Source organism: Mytilus californianus, unplaced genomic scaffold (genome assembly GCF_021869535.1).
Source record: "Mytilus californianus isolate M0D057914Y unplaced genomic scaffold, xbMytCali1.0.p SCAF_6, whole genome shotgun sequence".
In the NCBI taxonomy this organism is placed as follows: Eukaryota; Metazoa; Mollusca; class Bivalvia; order Mytilida; family Mytilidae; genus Mytilus; species Mytilus californianus.
The window spans coordinates 42333603-42354651 of NW_026262712.1; the positions used below are offsets into that span (position 1 = coordinate 42333603).

Genomic DNA, 21049 nt, shown 5'->3' on the forward strand with positions numbered 1-21049 from the left:
TTCTAGCAAACTATACATCTGTTGTTTTTATTTTGAACCAGATTATGTTTATGATGAATAAAAGGAGATGTGGGGCTGTACGCCCATGATACACTAACCCAATTACAAAAATAATCAAACGATAATTACTATGAAAACTACTTACAAAATTCCGAATTTAAATATACGAAAACTCACAATTTCGAATTAGAATTAGGTCGATATAATGTCCATTTTCATCAATTATTATTAGGAATTAATACAAATTATTATGTTTTTATCAAATTGTATAAATGTATTGTGTGGTATCACTTAACCCATTTAAGTTATCGTTTTTTTTTATGCAATTTTAAGTCTCGATAATATCAGAAAAAGCTCTGTCGATCCAGTATTTACTAGTAGTATGCGAAATTGAACATTATTAAATGTTCTTGAAAAAAATAATTTAAATTCCAAGATAAATATACACGTGTTATTTTGTTTGGTACAAGTACATTTAAACTGTACGACCTTATTTTTGACTCGACAAGACAAGAAACCATCGTTCTTAATAGTAGAGAATAAGATTGATGAAGATGAATGTTGGAAGCAGAATTCCATTCTGAAATAAAAAAAAAGTAACATTTTGTCCTGGATTCATGATGCTTTTTATTAGTTGTTATTGGCTTGGAACTAGCTTCTAGTTTTTGTAGTGATTGAGGTTGTGTTGCAGTGTTGGCTGTTGTGCCCCGATTTTTTGGCGTTTTCGCCTGTTGTGTCTGTTTGTTTTGCTCACACATTGTTGTCAATATAATGGAATTCTATGCGACTATCATACATGCAAGTGAGAGGTTTGGCTGGCTATAAAACCAGGTTTGATCCACCATTTTATACATAAGGAAATGCCTGTGCCAAGTCAGGAATATGACAGTTGTTTTCCATTCGTTAGATATGTTTGAGCTTTTGATTTTGCCATTTTATAAAGGACTTTCCGTTTTGAATTTCCCATCCGGGAGTTCGATATTTTTGTTATTTTACTTTCTAGTAAGTGTGAGTACTCACAGATCGGTTCTTTGTGTCTTTGGTGTTTATGTTACTTGATTAGTTTCCTTTGTATCGATCTGATGAGGCAAGTCCTTTTTAACTGATTGTTATAATTTGTTATTCTTTGTTGTGCTGTTACACCACTGCCCAGGTTAAGGCGAGGAGATGATTGGGAGCACGCAAACATATTTAACCCCGCCATATTTTGCATGTACCTGTTCCAAGTCCATAGTTTATAATACAGTGGCTGTCGTTTGTTACTGTATATCATATTTGTTTTTCGCTTATTGTTTGAACATAAATTAGGTGTTGGTTTTCTCATTTGAATTGCTTTACATTTAGTTTGTCGGAGCCTTTTATAGCTTTCTAAGAGGTATGGGTTTTGTATATTGTTGAAGGCCGTACGGCGACCCAAAGTTGCTAACATCTACGCCATTTGGTCTCGATTGGATAGTTGTCTCATTGGCTATCATAACGCATCTACTTATTATATATTACTATATGCTTTCTTAGGTCCTTTTGTATTCCAAATAAATCTTAAAGAAAATTGCCTTTGAAGTGCATTATATATATTAGCCTCGTGATTTCTTCATGCATGCGTGTTCTATAATGATAATATCTTAAATTTACTGTAGATGACTTATTTTCTCGAGCGATGTATTTTTGCGAGTAGAAGATCAACGTAATATATGTGAAGATCTACTCGTATGGGAACAAAACAACAACATTAGAAAATGTCGACAATATATTGCCTCGAAATAGGATAGAATTGGTTAAACGCGAGAAAAAAAGGTATCGGTGAACATATTTTTTGAACAGTATTTCAATAGTTGTATAATTTCTGTTTATTTGATCGTTACTCTTCCATCATATACGACAGGAATCACATAACTGAACCACGACGAACATGAACTAAACCATGACACTACTGAACCAAATTATGACACCTTATTTTCAGTAATCTTTATTTGTATGCAAATGTAGCTATTTTTCGGAATAATTGACGGCAGTCTTATATTATAATGAAATATGTGATGTAACAGACGGTAAACAAATACTTTTTAATGCATGGGAAACGAATACGCAACTTTTAAATTTTGACATACGCAAGCATCATTCTGTGTCAAATTATCAACTATATGATACACATTTCAATGGACTAACATATTAGTTATAGATAAAGATATTAACCAGCCTGGATTTATGTTCAGAAGTTCCGTTAGTAAGAAATCCAAATGTGTATATTGTGTCATTGTTTGTCATTAAAAACACACTTAACACAATGATCATGATCGAATGTCCAACTTAACCAAACTATGACAAAATCACTGTACTAAACGCTCATCGATATGACGACGTTACTACCCGTGAGTAAGTAAGTAATTAAACTTTATTTAGAGTCGGACATAATATGTAATGATTATCAGGTTGTGTGCATATTGATATTGTTAAATACCAGCTGCTAGTCACAATATGAAGCTTTTTGTCGACGGTGAGCACATCGATGCTCTTAAACATATTTACACTACGGATGCATACTGTAAAAATTGTGGCTTGTTTACAAGGATTGTTGAACAACTTTTAAAAAGCTAAGGAAAGCAAGTTAAAATGTTGATATTTATAGGATCTATTACTCATTAAAATAGTATGTAAACATCTATCGCTTTTGATAGAATTTCAGAAGGCAATTGATTTGTTAAGATAAACACATCTTTTTAAATTTCCCGGCAAAATGGCAGGTACGTGTCTCATTTCTCAAACTTGTAACGTCACTTCTACCGTTACGTTCAGTTTGACACGCGTCGTTCGTAAGCCGATTTAATAGCTGATTGATTGATTGGTGTTTAACGCCACTTTCACTGAACACTATTGGCTATTTGATGGGCGGTCAGTTTTAACAGTGGTGGAAGTCGGAATGCCCGGATATATAGCGAATTTTTTATAAGCGAATTCCAATTCTGAAGAAACTGGTATAACTGGTATAACAATTGTTGTAAACGTAGAATTCCGAGCGTTCATATTTATAAATAAACACCATCTTTGTAGAAAATAACACGATTTATTCACACTGCATGTATCATACAGACGTTACAAAGTTCACATAAGATACAAAACACACGGCATACACTCCGACAGTTCACACCATTTCAGTTATTGTGTTCATTCGTCAACAGTCCCATACAAACATCTCTCTCTTCTCACGTGCACGTCACTATCACACATCGTCAAAACACGGGAAACAACGTTAACACTGTATTGCATAATCACGAACATGTAGACAAAGTCATAGTCACAACATCAATCTTTGCTTTATATCAGTTTTAACCAATTTTTAGTAAGGAAATTTTTTGTTCTAGTCTGCATGTTATGCTGAGCGTTCTAATGGCGAGAAAGTTGATACAATATAAAAGAAAACTTTGCTTTTTTGTCGGATATCAAACATATGACCAAAATAATACTGCTCGAACTATTATATCTATGTCGACCGGATGGCGACCTAGTTCCCCGTAAACTATATAATTTGGTGTTGAAGATTTCAGATTTAAAATTAATTTACTGAATTTTGAATGTATCTTGCAGTGACCTTAATCAGCGCAAGTGCCGTGATGAAAGAAAAAGTAAACATACGCGGAATTTATAATTAATTTGTGTTATAATTGATCTGAAAGAAAATTTTAATACACCAAATAATTTAACAACCGTTATGACAAAGTTTAATTAACAAATATAAAAGCATGGGAAACCAATCTAATTAAAATATAGATCTCGGATTTCGTTATACTACGTTATACTACATACGTATATCGTAGTATAACGAAATCCGAGATCTATATTTTAATTAGATTGGTGGGAAACATTAAAGAAATCAACATCGCTCTATTTCATGTCTATCATCTCACATATTTTTCATGTGCTCCGTTATTCTGTGTTGTCTCGAGTGTTTATTAAGGTCACGTTCGGAAAATTCGGCAACAAAACACGGAAGTTAATTGGCATGGACAAGTTTTCACTGAATGACATACCTTTTTTTTGTTGATTATAAGTTATGGATACGCAATAAATGTAAAGAATCATGCATAGAGGACTTAGTTTAGAGCATAATTATAACGTGACGGTACCTAAATTGCACCTATTTTGACAGTTTTTTCACCTACGTTTATTTTTTGATCCAGACAAAAGTTTCCATTCTGTGTTTATTTTGTAGATGTATCCTTTTTTTCTAGCATAGTTACACCAATTTAATTTTGAATCTATATTGAATCATAGAAAAACGGGTTTGAACCGACCTCCAAACGATCAATGATTCTGTAATGAGGAGTACCCAAATTACATCCATGCTTAAATTCACATCCTTAAAAATCGAATAACAGATGTTTTGTTTTATTTCTTCAAGTATTTAGAACAATTTGACATAAGTCCATGCTTAGTATTCATTTTAAGAAATGGTTGCTTATAACATATTTTATTTGCTCATTTTTAAAAGATGACTTTTTGTGGACGTCGCCATGCGACGTTTCCGTAGATTTTACTTTTCCAGTGAATACTTCATCTGTTGATATATACTGAACGTTTTGTGTATATTTAGATATATTTACCTATGCTGAAAGACGTGTATATAATGTCAAATCATAAAAACGCAAATTGTTTGGTCTCAAAGAAAACTTGTTAGATTTCCGCTGCTATTTTTGCTGAATGGGTGCAATTTGGGTACTGTAACGTTACATGCATTGATTCAATATTTTTCTTAACGTTACAAAATTCGGGACACTCGTTTCGTATGCATGTATGCGGACTTATCTGTTAACACATCTTCTTATTTCCATTATGAATTAGTAAGATTGGAGTCGATGTCGTTCGGGATTCGAACGCACAACCGCAGTGCTGACAGGCTAGTGATACAGTAGTTTGACTAATTAGACCACTCGGCCACCGAGGCCTCTATTTTAACCCAGATTAAACAGATTAAACTACTTATATTCACTTAAAATGATTTATAGTAGCTGAGATCACTTAAACCAGAGACATATTGTATTATATGTCTCTGCTTAAGTTGTCCTATAATATAAGACTTCGGAGTTTCATATCATTTACATTCAACGTTTTTTATCGGATATTTTTTTTTACTATCAATGTTGAAACCCCATTGATAGTAAAAAAAAATATCCGATAAAAAACGTTGAATGTAAATGATATGAAACTCCGAAGTCTTATATTATAGGACTACACTTAAACATGTTAACAGATAAGAATTGTGCTAATATACTGGGGGAGTCTTTTTCATTTAGAATAATACAATCGTGTGTATACAAGACGCCTTTCATTTTTGATTTATTTCTCTATAGACTAATTTTATTTTATAAGCGTTCGCAAGGATTAGTACAGGCACTATACTAATCCTTGGCGTTCGGGACTAACTGTATTTCTTTTATACGATAGTGTCGCCATCTATTCCTATTTATATTAAACCGGAAGTATATATATTTTTTTTTTTATTTGGGATGTAACAACAATCCACGAAAATGACTTGGGAACGATCTGTCTGTTGTCTAAGAGTGTTTACTGTTATTGTAACTGCTATTTTATGGGTAGGTTTAAGATGTCAAGACATGCAAGACGTGTAGGATTGAGTCGATTCTACTCAATAAAAGAGCAAAGTTTCCGTCTGTCCTGCATAAAATTATCATAATGAAAGAAAGAAACATTAAAATTGATTGATTTAAAAAAAATATTTCAAGAAACCAATCATAGATTGCACTGATCATTGTGTCACAGCTTAACCCATATGCACGAGAGAGTGTCTTTTCGGAAAACGTTAACAAATGCATAACAATAAATGAAAAAAACCAACGAAAACATCATCTGTGATTAATGTATTTTCGATGTATCTTTCTTCCAACACACACCAGGCCTTACATTCATCAAAACTTTGAGTACTGCTATCATACTCCGGCTTAGTCCAAATAATTATGACGTCTTGAAAGGCTATTTTATTTTTTTAAAATTTTTTCTGTGACGCCTTCCTATGACATCCTAGGAAGGCATCACAGAAAAAAATTAAAATAGCCTTTCAAGACGTCATAATTATTTGGACTAACTCAGACTCAGTAATCAACCAATCAAAATACTAGATTTGGTGTTCAAAGCACAAATTGTATTCTGAATTACAAAGCATGTTACGTATTGAGATGAAAGTCCAAGAACCAAATTTCAAAGGCAAATTTTTGGAAGGAAGTGTAAAGCTAAATCTATCAAACTTCTTTGTTTAGGGCTGGAAGTACTTCCTTCCAAAAATCTACAAGTGTCAAATTAGTGATGTGTACATTTGTATATGTGTCTCCCTCATTTTTAATAGAAATGCATCTTTATTTTGAAAGGTATTTGGTATTTATATACATGTACATGATATTTGTATTCATGTGTGTCATACATGTATTATCAAGAATGTAGTTCATCATGTTCATGTACATGTAAATAAATGGTAAAGGAGAAGGTCCGGTAAGGGCTAGTTTTGGCCTAAAATTCAAAGTACACCTGAAGAAAGATTTTTGACATTTTTTAAACACTTAAGTGTCTTCTTCAGTCGATTCAGTTAGTTTATGTAAAAGATTTGAACTGAGTTGGTTGTTTAAGATGCTCAAATTCAAGCTTGAATATCATGAATATGAAAAATCTATCGACATGATAAAATTTACCATAAAACGTCACTTTTCAGATGGTTTTTTGTCTGAAATGTAAGTGGCCGCATTCCTGTTCAGTCTCAACCTTTATATTATAATATGTTATGTGTTATCATCAAATACAGCATATATTTAAATATTAAGACTGAACACAAATGCGGCCACTTTAAATTTAGACAAAAACCATCTTAAAATTAGCACAAATGCTAAAATTTTGAAGATTTCAGTAATTTTGCATGAATTCAATGTGCTAGTACCTAATGCATGTGCATTGTATTGTAAAATAAAAAACAGTCCATATTTATGGTATAAAAGTATTCTACTTTCCAATAAATAGTTAAAGTTTTATTTTCAAGAAATTTGTAAAATGGTTATATTTTGGGGCCAACATGGCCAAAAAGGGGTCTTACCATGCTAATCGGGCCTACTCCTTTATCGAAAAATATTAAAAATTAAAAACCAATTGTTCAGAGAACAATTGAAGGTCTTTCCACTCATAAAGATCTATTTTGAAATAGAACTATTAAAATTTGGTTTAAAATATCATATTCAGCGTTTATTGATAGTTTATTGTACACTGATTCCAAAAATACATGATTTCTATACATTTTTTTCAAAATAAGGGAGATAAATTGTTACTTCCGGTTTGAAAGATGTCACTTCCGGTTTTATTTGATAGTTTACTTGATACTGATTCCAAAAATATATGGTTTAATATACTTTTACATTAATAAGTACAAAAAATAGCTACTTCCGGTTTACAAAAGGTCACTTCCGGTTGGCTTTTCCATGGTCAAGAGGCTTGCAACGTAATGCAAAAAGTCCTATGGCTTTATCACGTATACTAACGAGGAAAAAGCAAAGGTCAAAATCTAGAACGTCAAATTTACCTATGACCTTTAGCTCAATTTCAAGGTCATAAACCGAGGGCTTCAAATGAAAAGACCATAGTTCTTAATTATATATGGTTAATGAGTTATATCACTTTACGTCTAATTTTTAACATAAGAGGGGAGAAAACTCCAATTTAATGTTAGCGTACCATTTCAACCAAAATTTATGTGTTACGACATGTCGCAACTTACAATTTAGTAAAAATATCTTGTCGATATCTTATACGGTTTTTGAAAAGAAGTGAAAATAAGCCAAAATCAAAATTTAAAATATGACCTTGACCTCTGACCTTGACCTTACTTTCTTTTTTTTGGATCAAGGACCTCAAATCAAAAGATCCTAGGTCTCTATCACTTATGGTTTACAAGATAGAAATGCATATCACTAATAACAAACGCATAAGGGGAAATAACTCTCATATGGAGTGTTCATATTGCTTCGGTCAAAGTAGGACAAATCATGCGAAGGATATAACGAGCAATTTTATAAAATAGATTTGTCGCTTTCTTTTACGGTTACAGAGGATATGCAGTCACAAGGAAAACAGTGTTCGGGGAGATAACTCCTACAAAGAAAAGTATTCGGTTACGCAGGGTGAATTTCAAAGGCGCATAAACTGTTCGATATCATATACCAAACATCTAAGCGACATCTTGCGAAACAAAATTTAAACGCAAGAAATAAAAGTGGCGGAAGAAGAAAAAAAAAAAATAATAATAATCAGAACAAATACAATAGGTCTTTCCACCGAAAAGTGGAAAGACCTAATTATAAACATTGGCTATCATACGACATCTTCTTATTTTTATATGAAAATAATTTTGAAACTAATTGATAAGTACATGTGTAGGCTCGAGCTCATTTATCATGTTTATACATGTATATGAATTATAGGGAAGTGACTTCTCTTTTTGAAACTAATAAAGAGAAGTGGTCATGCATAAATATATGAGACTTAATATAATGCTTCCTCCTAACAGGGCTATAATGTTTACATGAGCAATGAAATATCTTGCTATTTGCATGAAATTGATTTGTGTCCTATTCATATTTAATTCTTTTATGTATTTGTAGAAATTCAATTCATTTGAATTTTCATGGCTTAACATGCTTAAGAATACCTATACAGCTCAGCTGTCTCAGTTTTATGTTTCTTATACAATGTATAAATGCATGTATTTACACAATAATATTTTTTTTAACTTGTCAGGAATTACAAACTAAATATTAAGCACTGTTGCAGACTTGAAGGAAAAAAATGAAAATGATAAAGAATTCTAATTTTTCATCAAAAAAACTGTCTTTCAGTAAAAAAAAGTATATATTTAACAAAATTAGATACATGTGTATGTACAAATGTATATATGTAGTTAAGATGGTACAAATTTTGATCGTTATATATTAGCCAGACTTTGGACTGTGGTTAATATAATTTTCAATGGTGGCTGAACAAAAAATGACAAAAATAAACAATATTTGACAAGTATTTGGATAGGAGCATGAGGAGTATGTTTTAATGCAATAAATCAATAGATTCAATGAATTAGCATGCATGAAATGACCAGACTCTATTAATAACTACACGCAGTTTTATTCATGGTTTAATGAAGCTAAGTAACAAAGCTTATTTTGCTAAAAAATCAGAATCTTTTTAATGTACAATCAGGATACGGAGGTCAAAGAAAATGCTATTATTCGTTTGCATTAAAAAAATTTGGTTATGTTGAAATAATTTACGACCAGTCTACAAAGTCAACATGGTCAATGCTTTCAAAACGTTTGTAAAGAAATAAATTGTCTGTGCTTTTGAATTTCTTTAACTAAAGAAAAAAAATTGCCATGACATCAACTTGATGAAAATGGAAAATGACCAAAAATGAATGCCATGAACACATATATATGGGCAACTAGATATAGTTTTTGGTGTCAGCAAAAAATTAAGTGATTGATGTAAAGCTACACGTACTTCATGACGTCATCCTAGTTGCCCAGATATGCCAGAAGTGTGAGCCCTTAATCATGATAACAGTGAATGTGCAGATTTAAATAAAAAAAGAAAAAAATAGTTTTCACAGCTTGGCCCCATTTACCTAATATTAAACTAAGTCCTAAACCTAAAATGCATACCAAAGCTTGAACTAACATCTAATAATGTTACTCTGCTCACAATTAGTAGATGCTATAAACAGTCAGGGGTACTACTTAAACAAGTGATTTCAGAATCACTCCCTCGAGTGATTTTGGCTGTGAAATATTAAAAATTTTCTCACAGACTTTTTAAAATCATTGAAACAAGTAATTTTAGAAGTTAAAATGTAATCACTTTAATAAGTGTTTATAACATTTTCTTGATATTTTTCCCACAAGCTTGTTTTTTTTATTGGTAAAAAGACAACAATTCCATTGAAAAAACAACTATGTATATGCAGAAATTGTCTTTTGCTTGATAAGCCTGACACTTTTACAGTTTTTTTAAAATATGCAAAAACTGGAATAGTTTGTAGATCAGGTCATAACCTTGAAGTAGATCATTCTAACTCTAAAGAAAACCAATCAGGTTACCTAATATTGTTGATCTTTGTCTGATAGTAAGAGTAGTTAATGAATTTTTGATTACAGAAAAATTCCCAAGGGTACTTTTAAAAGCTTTAGCGCACTAACTTACTGCCCAAGCGCACTGGTGAAATTAATATACAAAGAAAAAGGGATAATTGATTTATGTAGGAAAATTATAGAAAAGATTGTGAAAATATGGAAAATCAATGAAATTAGCATTTGAAGATCAAAGAAAACACTAAAATCACTTAAATAGGTGATAACTGAATTTATCAAATCACTGAAATAAGTGATGATGAAATCACTTGTTTAAGTAGCACCCCTGACTGATAAATATAGTGATACAAGATTTTTGGACATGTTCGTTACATGTAGCTTATACCTGTAATAATACAGTTTTATTGTTTTAATTTTTTTGTGAAGTGACAGGCTTGAAAATGTAAATTATTGTACTGAGTACATAGGAAATTGTTTCTATGAATTGATTGATGCTTCACTACGTGTTCAATCATGCAAATGTCCTTATTCAAACCCATGAAAAGTAATTTTTTTTTTCTTTTGACTGTTTTCATGATTTTCATAACATGATGTTGTAAACCACATCTGTATGACTGTAGGCAAAATAGGAAATGATGAAAGTGAAAAGTTTAATCTACGCTAAAGTCAAACAAGCTTTTTGGAAAGCTTTTACTTGGGCCTGAAAATAATGATTGTTTTACTAAGTATATCTATATCGGAAATTGTTTAAATGAAAGGATTGATGCTTCACTACATGTACAATGTACTTCATGTACTTATTCAAACTCATGAAAAGTTTGGGTTTTTTTTCCACATGATGTTGTAACACACCTGTATCATGTGTATGACTGTCACATGACTATCTGTAGGCTAATTAGGAAATGATGAAAATGAAAAAATGACAGATAATGTTAGGTGAAATATACATCACAGTTGTAATTTACATGACATTGTGATGTAATAATATGGGTTATTGATTTCATATAAATTGGATAAACATCAATAGGATATCCAAATGAATTTATTATTGGTCATACATGTATAATATAATGACTGTTATGGTTATTGTTATTTTTTTTATTACATACATGTATTCATTGTATTTATACTATATGTACATATAAGTAATAGAAAATTGCAATATTTATTAAGGGGTTTCCAGCACTTTGACTAAAATAGATTTGGTTCGTTTAATTTTCATAAAATTTTTGACTAACTATTTACTTTGACCTGTTGACAAAAATTTTAAATATCCAGAAATTTGAGCCAACTCAATTTACAGAAATAATTTCATTGGATATATATAATAATACATGTAGCAGTTTGACAAACACTAATTTTGAACATTTAGAAGCATGATTTCTCTTAAATACTTATCACTGCTTATAGTGTGTGATTAAAACATTCAACTGATATAAGTCCCTTCTGTATGTGTTCTGTACCCTTTTAAATGTCTGATGACCCATAAAAGTAAAATTAGTTAAGGTATTTATTTTTTTTTAAATTATATCGTTATAGATAAGATGTTCATTCTCTGTAAGTAAAATCACATTCTAATTTTGTTTTTAAGCATATATGTCTATACATTTGTAGAGCTAGTATACTGTCATGACTGTTGATGCATTATTATTCCTGGGGTTCTATTTTTGTGGATTTCATGGGAATGGGTAAACAACGAAGGACGGGGTGATAAGGGCCAATTTGGCCCCCACCCCCAAATTTCAATTAACTTGTCATGGTGTTACTCTATACCACAGACCTTCTGAAAATAATGGCATTTTGGGTCTATCTTGTATATTTTGTTGCCTAGCAACCAGTATAATGCAGGAGATAAACTCATTAAATATGCTAAATATACAGCTTATAATTTTAAATCTATTTATATTTGAAATCCATCCTGTTTAACATGCAGTAAATGATACATTGGAATCCATGCACAGTGTAAGTGTCTAACAAAGTACAAATTTCCTATACTTTTATGCAGAATTTATCAAAACATCTATGCCCCTGCCTAAATCCTTCCCTGTTTTTGATAGCATTCGAATTGTCATTTTATAATTAGGTAAATATATTTTTACAAAACAAATAAAAATACAAAAAGTAAAGATAATAATGCCAATTTGAATTTTCAAATGTCACAATTTTATATTATTGGATCTTCACAAGTATGACCTTATTTACAAAATGTATAAGTTGTAGCCTAAAACATATTTTATATGTTGTGTGTACATTTTCAAATAGATTTGGATATGAAATAGCAATTTTTTTTTTTAATTAAAGCTCCACTGTCCATAATTATAATACTGTCTGTGGATCGATTATTACATGTATTTACATGATGCATACATGTACAAATTTTTGTTGGTATACATGTATTACATGGTAAAGGTAAACAATAATTTTCAATGTTTAAGGAAGTATAAGTTTTCTATAGGCTTTTATCATGGTGTACATGTATGTAACCTTTTGCAAACCACGAAATCAAATATTCAAGTGAATACAATTTTTCCTCAATCCACGAAAATTGGTACCAACGAAAATATATGAAATGAATCCACTGTATATTCTTTTATGCAATCTATGCAGATAGCACCATGGTACCTTGATGCAATTTTGCCCTTGGGAGAACATTGTATTTGTAACAGAATTTATAGTTTGAACACAAAATTGTAAATATTGAAGGTCACTAATCTGATACCTGTACATAATTTAAATTCTGAAATTTTTTGGTGCATTTATTACTGCTAATGTCATGAATGTTGAACAATTGCAAAAATGAGAGATAAATTATAAACTGCGAATTCAGGAAATGCTGCATAAAAATAATGCCATCAAAAGTTTGTAAGTCTGCGTAATCTATCGTGTTGCAATTTTTTGCAATGATAAAAAAAACTTCACAAACATTGACAAAAATTTCCAAATTTACAGTACTAGAAATTTCAAAAAAATGATTTATTGTTGAAATTATATCTACATCATGTACATGTAACATTTGTAATTACACAATGTGTATTACCAGGGGTCGAAATTAGCGCTTGTCCGGTGGTCCGGGACCAGTACAATTTACGTCGGACCAGTAGATTTTTTCAGCTAGTGGTCCAGCGGACCAGTTGAATTTTTTCGATAAAATTCTCTGATTGCATCACAATCTCAGTTTGTTTACATTACAAATTACCTGAGAAATCAATAACGCGATACTGGAGGTTTAAAAATTGATTACATTAATTAATATCTCTGGTGTTCGTCCTTCACAATAAACAAAATATGGAAATTTTCGGAAGGGGTTAAAACTTTCTCAAAATCAGGATGCAAAAACTTCTTTGACCAATGTATAATATATGTAAACAAAGGCATGAAAATAAAAGTAAGCATCTTTAATTTATGTTGGAGTTTGTCAAATGTTTTTTTTTCAGGACCAGTAGATTTTGTGCAGGACCAGTAGAGTTTTCAGTCCACTGGTCCGGCTGGCCATTACACAAAAAACCTTAAATTCGACCCCTGATTACAGGGATTTTCATGACCTGATTGCTGGCACACCACCATCGTTAAATATCATCCACCATTGTCAAATGATCCCTGCCATAATTAAATAACTGCGCTATGATTGCAAGGTGTAGTCGGCATTTGTTTTCGTTTCGTTACCCACCATCATTTTTGTTAGCAATTATAATCAATTGCATGCAAATGCATTACCCCATATGTATTATAATCCAAAAGGTCCCCCTGATTATCGTTTTAAAGCCCTGGAGATATCCAGCTAAGGATTGCTATTCACTTTACAGGTAGATCGAAACACTTGACATGCTTGACAGTAGAAAACATTGATCAAGATCATGAAGATAGACGATTAATTGCATCATTTAATTAATTTTCAGCAAATGCTTATAAATATTTTAGATGAAATAATAAAATTTAAATTCATAATAATAATAACATGTGTATGTTAATTGATCTATTTCAGTTATTTGGAGGTGGCATTGTTGGATTTTGTCTATGGGTATTGTTAGATTTCTTTATCAACCAGTATGTAAAGTCAGCTGATGAACTAAGAACTGTTTTCGTCATAGTCCATGTCATAATAGCAGTGGGCGTGGCATTACTCATATTTGGTATTATTGGTATATATGGGGCAGCTCGACCGAGACGATGGGCACTTATCATGGTAAATAATGATATTATATAATTAATAAGTATGTAAAGGATACAGAATTTCATAAAAAAGAATGAAAAGCTTGCTGTATCTTATTTAAACTGTTAAGGGATCCTGTACCACTGCATACAGTGTGATACAATATTAATTCGCTGGAGACAGTTAAGTTTTATAGTTTAAAATGCAAGGCTTGCTAAGCGTTCTAAATATTTAAAATTTAACTCTGAAAGATTGGAGGAATATTGTATTGTACAAGATTCGGTTGTGAAATCTATTTCTCTATTGATATAAGACGATATGTATACAAACTTTATCTTTCTCTGTTCAATTTTCTGCAAAAAGATGTGTTCTTTTTATTTGACGTCATCAGGCATTGTCACCTTTTTTTCATGACATCACAATAGGAAATGCAGAGGAAGAAAATTTGACATTATCATTGAATTTTGATCAATATAGAATTGAGATCAAATGAACCACAAGTTGATTTAAAAATGCTCTGTTGGTTTAATAAGGTTAGAAATCAGCTAAGAATTACAGAAAAATGGATTCATTACAGTACCGACATGAACTATGGGAAGATGTTATAGTACATACATGTATATGTTTTTCTTTTTTTCTTCGTAGTTAATTGATTGCAACATGATATTTATAACCATGCGTGATGACTTCACTATGTTTATATCAAGGCTAAACCATGCATAATATGGTTGTAGATGTATCAAAATATACACGTGTACAGGGACTCTGAGCATGGACCCTTTTTATACGACCGCAAAATTTTTGCGGTCGTATATTGTTATGACGTTGGGGTCGTCGTCCAAAGACACATTGGTTTTCGCACAATAACTTTAGTTTAAGTGAATGGATCTCTATGAAATTTTACCATAAGGTTCAATACCACAAAAGTAAGGTTGGGATTGATTTTGGGGGTTATGGTACCAACAGTTAAGGAATTAGGGGCCAAAAATAAGCATTTTTCAAGTTTCCAGACAATTACTTGTGGAACAGTGTATGGATCTCTCTGAAATTATACCACAAGTTTCCATACCACAAAGGGATGGTTAGGATTTTCTTTAGGGGGTTATGGCTCAAACTGTTTAGGAATTAGGGGCAAAAAAGGGGGAAAAACAAGGGTGTCCTGGTTAATGGACAAATACTTTAGTACAAAACATAATTTAAAGCAGTGTAAGGGAGGTAAAGATAATACATCATGTGAATTACCTCCCTTACACTACTTTTAAATTATGTATAAAGTAATGGTTAATGAACAATTAAGACAATTTAAAAGCAGTGTAAGGGAGGTAATCCAAATACAACATTTTTATTACCTCCCTTACACTGCTTTTAAATAATGTTTAAAGAAATGCATATTTTTAAAGGAAGACCAGTAAAAATATCTGCAAATGTTGCATCTTTTTTTTTTATACAAAAAAATCCATATGAAAGATTTGACACCATATTTTAAATTCTTTGGTAAATAATTGGGTAATTATGGTTGCAAACTCCATTGGAAATTTGAATTGAAATTATGACCATATCTTGAGGGAAAGAATTTTTTTGGGGGGAAAAGGGGGGGGGGGGGTAAAAAGCAACAGCATAGTGTATTGCACAAAAGCCAAAAAAAAAGGGGGGGGGGCAATTTTTTTTTTTTTTTTTTTTGTGGTGGGAGGGGGGGTCAATTCACAACAGCAAAGTGTATTGCACAAAAGCAAAAAATTGAATATAAATTCAAATCATATAACCAATTCTAAGTTCTTTGACTACAGTTATTCTGTGTCAGAAACCTTTTATGTGTCAAATATTTAATTACAATCCAAATTCAGACCTGTATCAAGCGCGAATATTGCGTCCATTTTTCAGGGTTTGATCTCTGCGGTCGTATCAAGCTGCACTCGGCGAAGCTATTTATTTCATGTTTATGTGCGTGTGTGTTGTCAGTTTATTTCAAAGTCATAAAAATGTTACTGTGCAGTGTACAAAATACTATTGAGACATTGTTTAGTACAAAGTTCTTTAAATTTTTTATGTTACATGTATATATATTCGTTTTATGTCTTATTTGAGTAAAGTGACATGAATTGGTATTTTGACACTTTTATGATGAGTAATATAGCAGGTTTAAACAAAATAAAGAACATGTAAAATGAAAAGATTTTTTTTAAATCATAAATTGACCCAAGAGACATGATAGATGGAAAGTTCATTTAAAAAATTAATTTTTGAAATACAAATCTATATGCACTATACAATAAAGCATGGACAAATGATGGACACAGGATCTGTAATACTGTATTTCAATCTATGTTGGGTCTCTTCAATCCATTTTATGTAGGAATGAGCAGCTTATACAACCAGTACCCCCACCCTTTTCATATATTTTTAATATTCAAAACATATCCTGCATATCATATATATTTTATTGCTTTATCATGTTTATTACTCTATTTCATGAAGTTAGAATAGATTTGAAAAATATCTGATGCAGGACTGTACTTTTAATCCCATCTTTAATAAATACTAACATTTGATTAAGTAGTTTCAGATACTAATTATGATATGATCAGCAACTTTATATTATCATAAATATATTTAATCTGAATTCCTTCCCCTTACATCATGTACATCCTTATCATATATTATAAAGATGAAGCTTGATATAGTAACCTATTCCAGCGGCTCATCCCTACCTCCCATTTATGATGAAATAGTAAAATATACACTGAGGATTTGTCCCTGAATAAATGTACAAACAAAAAAAAGTAAGAAAATGCCCCTTAATATTTGCTTCTTTGAGTCCTGAATATAAAGTTCACATTTGTACACAATTAATTTCTTCATAGTCCGTTTTTATGTAATTTTCAAATTTCAGTTTTTAATTTGCCTGGTTTGCGTCACACTGACTCTTCTAGGAGGAACGATCTACTGCTTTTTCTACCAAGCTGAAGTAAGTATGAATGTTGACCATAGAAAGTTGTATGTTATATATTAAATCACAAATTTTTAGTGTGACCTTGCTCCATTTTTAAAAGGCCTTGCCTGGTTTGCCATCGTGTGATGGCTATAATATTTTGAGCTCATTATATGAGCTGCATCAGATAGAAATCAACCTTATGCAAGTGCATGTATACATGTACACACTTTGATTGATTTTGGAACATTCAAATAAAAGATGAATTTTGGTCAGTTTTGTAGATTTTCTTATAAACATGACAAAAGCTCAATTTTCAAACAGTTACAGACTTTCAATAGAGATTGTTATGCCCCCGCTGTTGCGGAGGGGGCATTAAGTTTTACCCTTGTCTGTTTTTCTTTTCAGTGGCATATTTATTCATGAAAACTCACCTTTAGCACACTTCATGCAGGCAGCTATCTCAGCTGTGTATATTCTATTAAATAAAATGTGTTAAAATCATGCATTATATACCTACATGTATGATATATATATATATATACATGTACCATTTGTGACTAATTTATTGGAAGGAAATTGCAATTTACATTTTGTATATAAATTTTCACAAAAACAGGAAATGTAGATATTGTTTCCAAAATTTCCAATTTAACATGTTTAATGCAGTTGAATATTTTAGGTACATGCATGCATGACATGTAGATTTAGATCTTATCAGTAACACATATTACAATGAAATTTTAGTTACCTTGAAATACTATATAAACGTTTCAAGTGGCAATTTGAGGAGCACTTGAATCAAGAGGTATTCGACTGTGGATATATATCACTAATACTCTCATTATAATATATATTAATTCAGAAACAAAGGTGCAGGATTGTATAAATAGAATACGTGAAATGAGAAGGAGGAGGATGTGGTTTATATATCATGTTTATATTGTTTAGATCTTTAAACATGTTGAATAACTAAGTGTTATTTTAAAATTTACATGTACTGCACAAAGATCCATTGTTCTAGCTAGGATTTAAGTGTAGAGTGGCAAACTTTTAAGATGTGGGTCATGTAGCAGACCTGCCAACTTACATGATTTATGGGGGATTTCCCCCATGAGAGGTGTTGACATGAATTTTGAAATTCTTTATTATATAAACTGAACACCTCAAAACAAGCTTTCAAATGAGTTAAAAGAGTATTTAAGCATATACATATACTCACTTAAATAATAAAATACTAGATTAAAAACACTAATGACAATATAAGAGGAGCATTTTTATGAAAAGTTGGCAGGTGTGAAGCTGGATTTCTTGTATGATTATGCTAAAAAGGGACATAATGTTTCTAGACATGCTAGATGAAAAAATTAAATAATTGAATAAATTAATGAATTGTTGCTGGATTTGTAGTTAATTAGAGTTGAATTTGTCACTTACTATATGTACATGTACTAATGAATAATAGTATAACTAAATTTGGTGTATAGTGATCCATATATGAGACTCTTGTACATGTAAGGTCTACAAATCCATCAGACAGTGTTCATCTGACATCGACCTTTTTTCTTGCTAATTAATTATGGTATAGAAATAACATCATGAAAATATTGCCTCACATTAAGGAGGAGTATGTTAAGTGCCAATATTTGGCCCCTGAAATTACTTATTCAAGCCTCTTAGAATGAAGTCAATTTTATTGATAAAGGATAACTTCGTACATAAAGGTCACATGTGATGTTAAAATTAAGGTATATAGACATGATAGACATGACTAATTTAGGATTTTTATGCCCCCGCTGTAGCGGAGGGGGCATTAAGTTTTGCCCTTGTCCGTCTGTACGTCCGTCCGTACGTATGTCCATATGTCCCAAAGTTGGTTTCTGTACTCTAACTTTAGTTTGCCTCAACGAAATGTTCTGAAACTTATACACAATGCTTATTACAGCAAAACACAGATCAAGTTTGAATTTTGGTGGTGTCACTTTCACCGTTCCAGAGTTATGCCCCTTTACAAATGGAAAAATTGCTGCATTTTTCGTTTCTGTTCTCTGAATTCAGTTTGTCTCAAGCAAATGTTATGAAACTTATACACAATGCTTATTACCCAAAAAATCAGATCAAGTACAAATTTGGGTAGAGTCACTTTTACTGTTCTAGATTTATGCATGCCCCTTTACAAATGGAAAAATTGCTGAATTTTTCGTTTCTGTTCTCGAACTTAAGGTTGCCTCAACCAAATGTTATGAAACTTATACACAATACTTATTACCACAACACTCAGATCAAGTACAAATTTGGGTAGCGTCACTTATACCGTTCTTCAGTTATGTCCCTTTATAACTTTATATGATATGCAAGCGGGGGCATCATCTGTGTCCCATGGACACATTCCCCATTTATTTTTACCTATAATGGCTATTTCACATTTACTTTTGGTTAGATTACATGTAAGAAACAGCTTATACAAATGTATTTTACCCAAAAAAATAGTTTAAACACATTACCGTGATTACCAGTTACATCTTTGTAAAATGCATTTTGTACCAAATCATATTTTGGGTAAAGCTGTTGGTCATATCTAAATTATGATGACAAGATCTCAAAATGAGGCTAGTTTGTCAGTTTTTGATGTTTTCACAAAAAGTAAGAAGTTTGAAGGCTGTATGATCACTGTATGTCAATATGTAATACAAAATTCAAAAACATAAACGCTGATAATCAACAATCTAATATTCTTATGAAAGATATCAAAGGGACATTCAAACTCAAAACTCATAAGTCATATGAAGGATGTTACATGTATTTGGTAGATTTATTATACTTTTGGATTTACGAATTCAAGGGGCAAAAAAATGGTCTTATCATACATGTACCTTCATCCTTTGATTATAGAAGGGGCCTTGATGTCAGAGTGGTCTGAATAGTTCATCTACTATATCACTAGCCTGTTAATACTAACATTGTGAGTTCGAATCCTGCACATGGCAGTTTTTCTCCAATCTAATTGACTAGGATCATGAGGATTGATAGTTTTGTGGACGAAGGTCATGGTTCTCTCCCATCACTCAGGCTTCCCTTAGCAATAAAAATTGACTGCCATGATATGGCCAATAGTGCTCAAAGTGGCGTTAAAAACCAACAATCATTTGGTTAAAGAAACATCATAATCATGATAATCAATTAAAAAAAACACATAGAAATGAAATCCCATGAAAAAGGTTGGCCCTAGAACATGTAGAAGTTATGATATTTAAACACATGAAATGAACCTCTTTACAGTAGTGTATACCTGAGTATAAAGGTCACCCTTAGGGCCAGAGAAAATTGACCTTTGATTAGCAGTGACCTTTGATTTGAGGTTCAAAATCTATAGGTATTACTACAGCTTGACAATAAATTGGTGACCTGCTAAAACAAGTTTTCTTTTATTGGCAGTTTTGATCATAAAATTATATTTTATTTTTGCAAATGAGTAAGGATTTTTTTTTTCCATTTCAGATTAAGCAGAGTGTTAAGGATTCTCAGCTTATGGCAAGGATTATTAAGAAAGAATATGGTTCAAATAGTGCAGTTACCAGTGCATTCAATTACATGCAAAGAGAGGTATACATCGATTTTAATATGAGTGTTTTGATTTATAACCAGGCTTTCTAAATGAAAACTTCAGTCATTAAGATTGTGAATTTAGTACTGCAGGGAATTTAAATGGGTTTTCTGAAAGCAAATCCTATTAATAAAATGTAGAAGAACAATCTGGCCAGAGGCTCAAGTCAAGTCATGTTCAAGTTTTATTGTTACTGCTCAGGAGTTATCACTGGTAGACCTATTTGGAAAATGCCCGCG

The 21049-nt window shown here is 31.6% G+C and overlaps 2 protein-coding genes across 2 annotated transcripts in view; one reads left to right on the plus strand and one right to left on the minus strand.

Annotated features, from left to right (window-relative positions):
- LOC127705651 (uncharacterized) overlaps positions 1-17706 on the minus strand; it is a 57192-nt gene extending 39486 nt beyond the window's left edge. Inside the window, exon 1 of the mRNA XM_052209977.1 lies at positions 17641-17706. Coding sequence (XP_052065937.1) covers positions 17641-17656 — 16 coding nt within the window. The 5' untranslated portion in view covers positions 17657-17706. The remainder of the gene's footprint in view (positions 1-17640) is intronic.
- The window catches only part of LOC127705653 (tetraspanin-3-like), a 44316-nt gene continuing 28730 nt past the window's right edge, over positions 5464-21049 (plus strand). The window contains exons 1-4 of the mRNA XM_052209981.1: positions 5464-5588; positions 14110-14310; positions 17168-17242; positions 20705-20809. Of these exons, the coding sequence (XP_052065941.1) occupies positions 5523-5588; positions 14110-14310; positions 17168-17242; positions 20705-20809 (447 nt within the window). The 5' untranslated portion in view covers positions 5464-5522. The remainder of the gene's footprint in view (positions 5589-14109; positions 14311-17167; positions 17243-20704; positions 20810-21049) is intronic.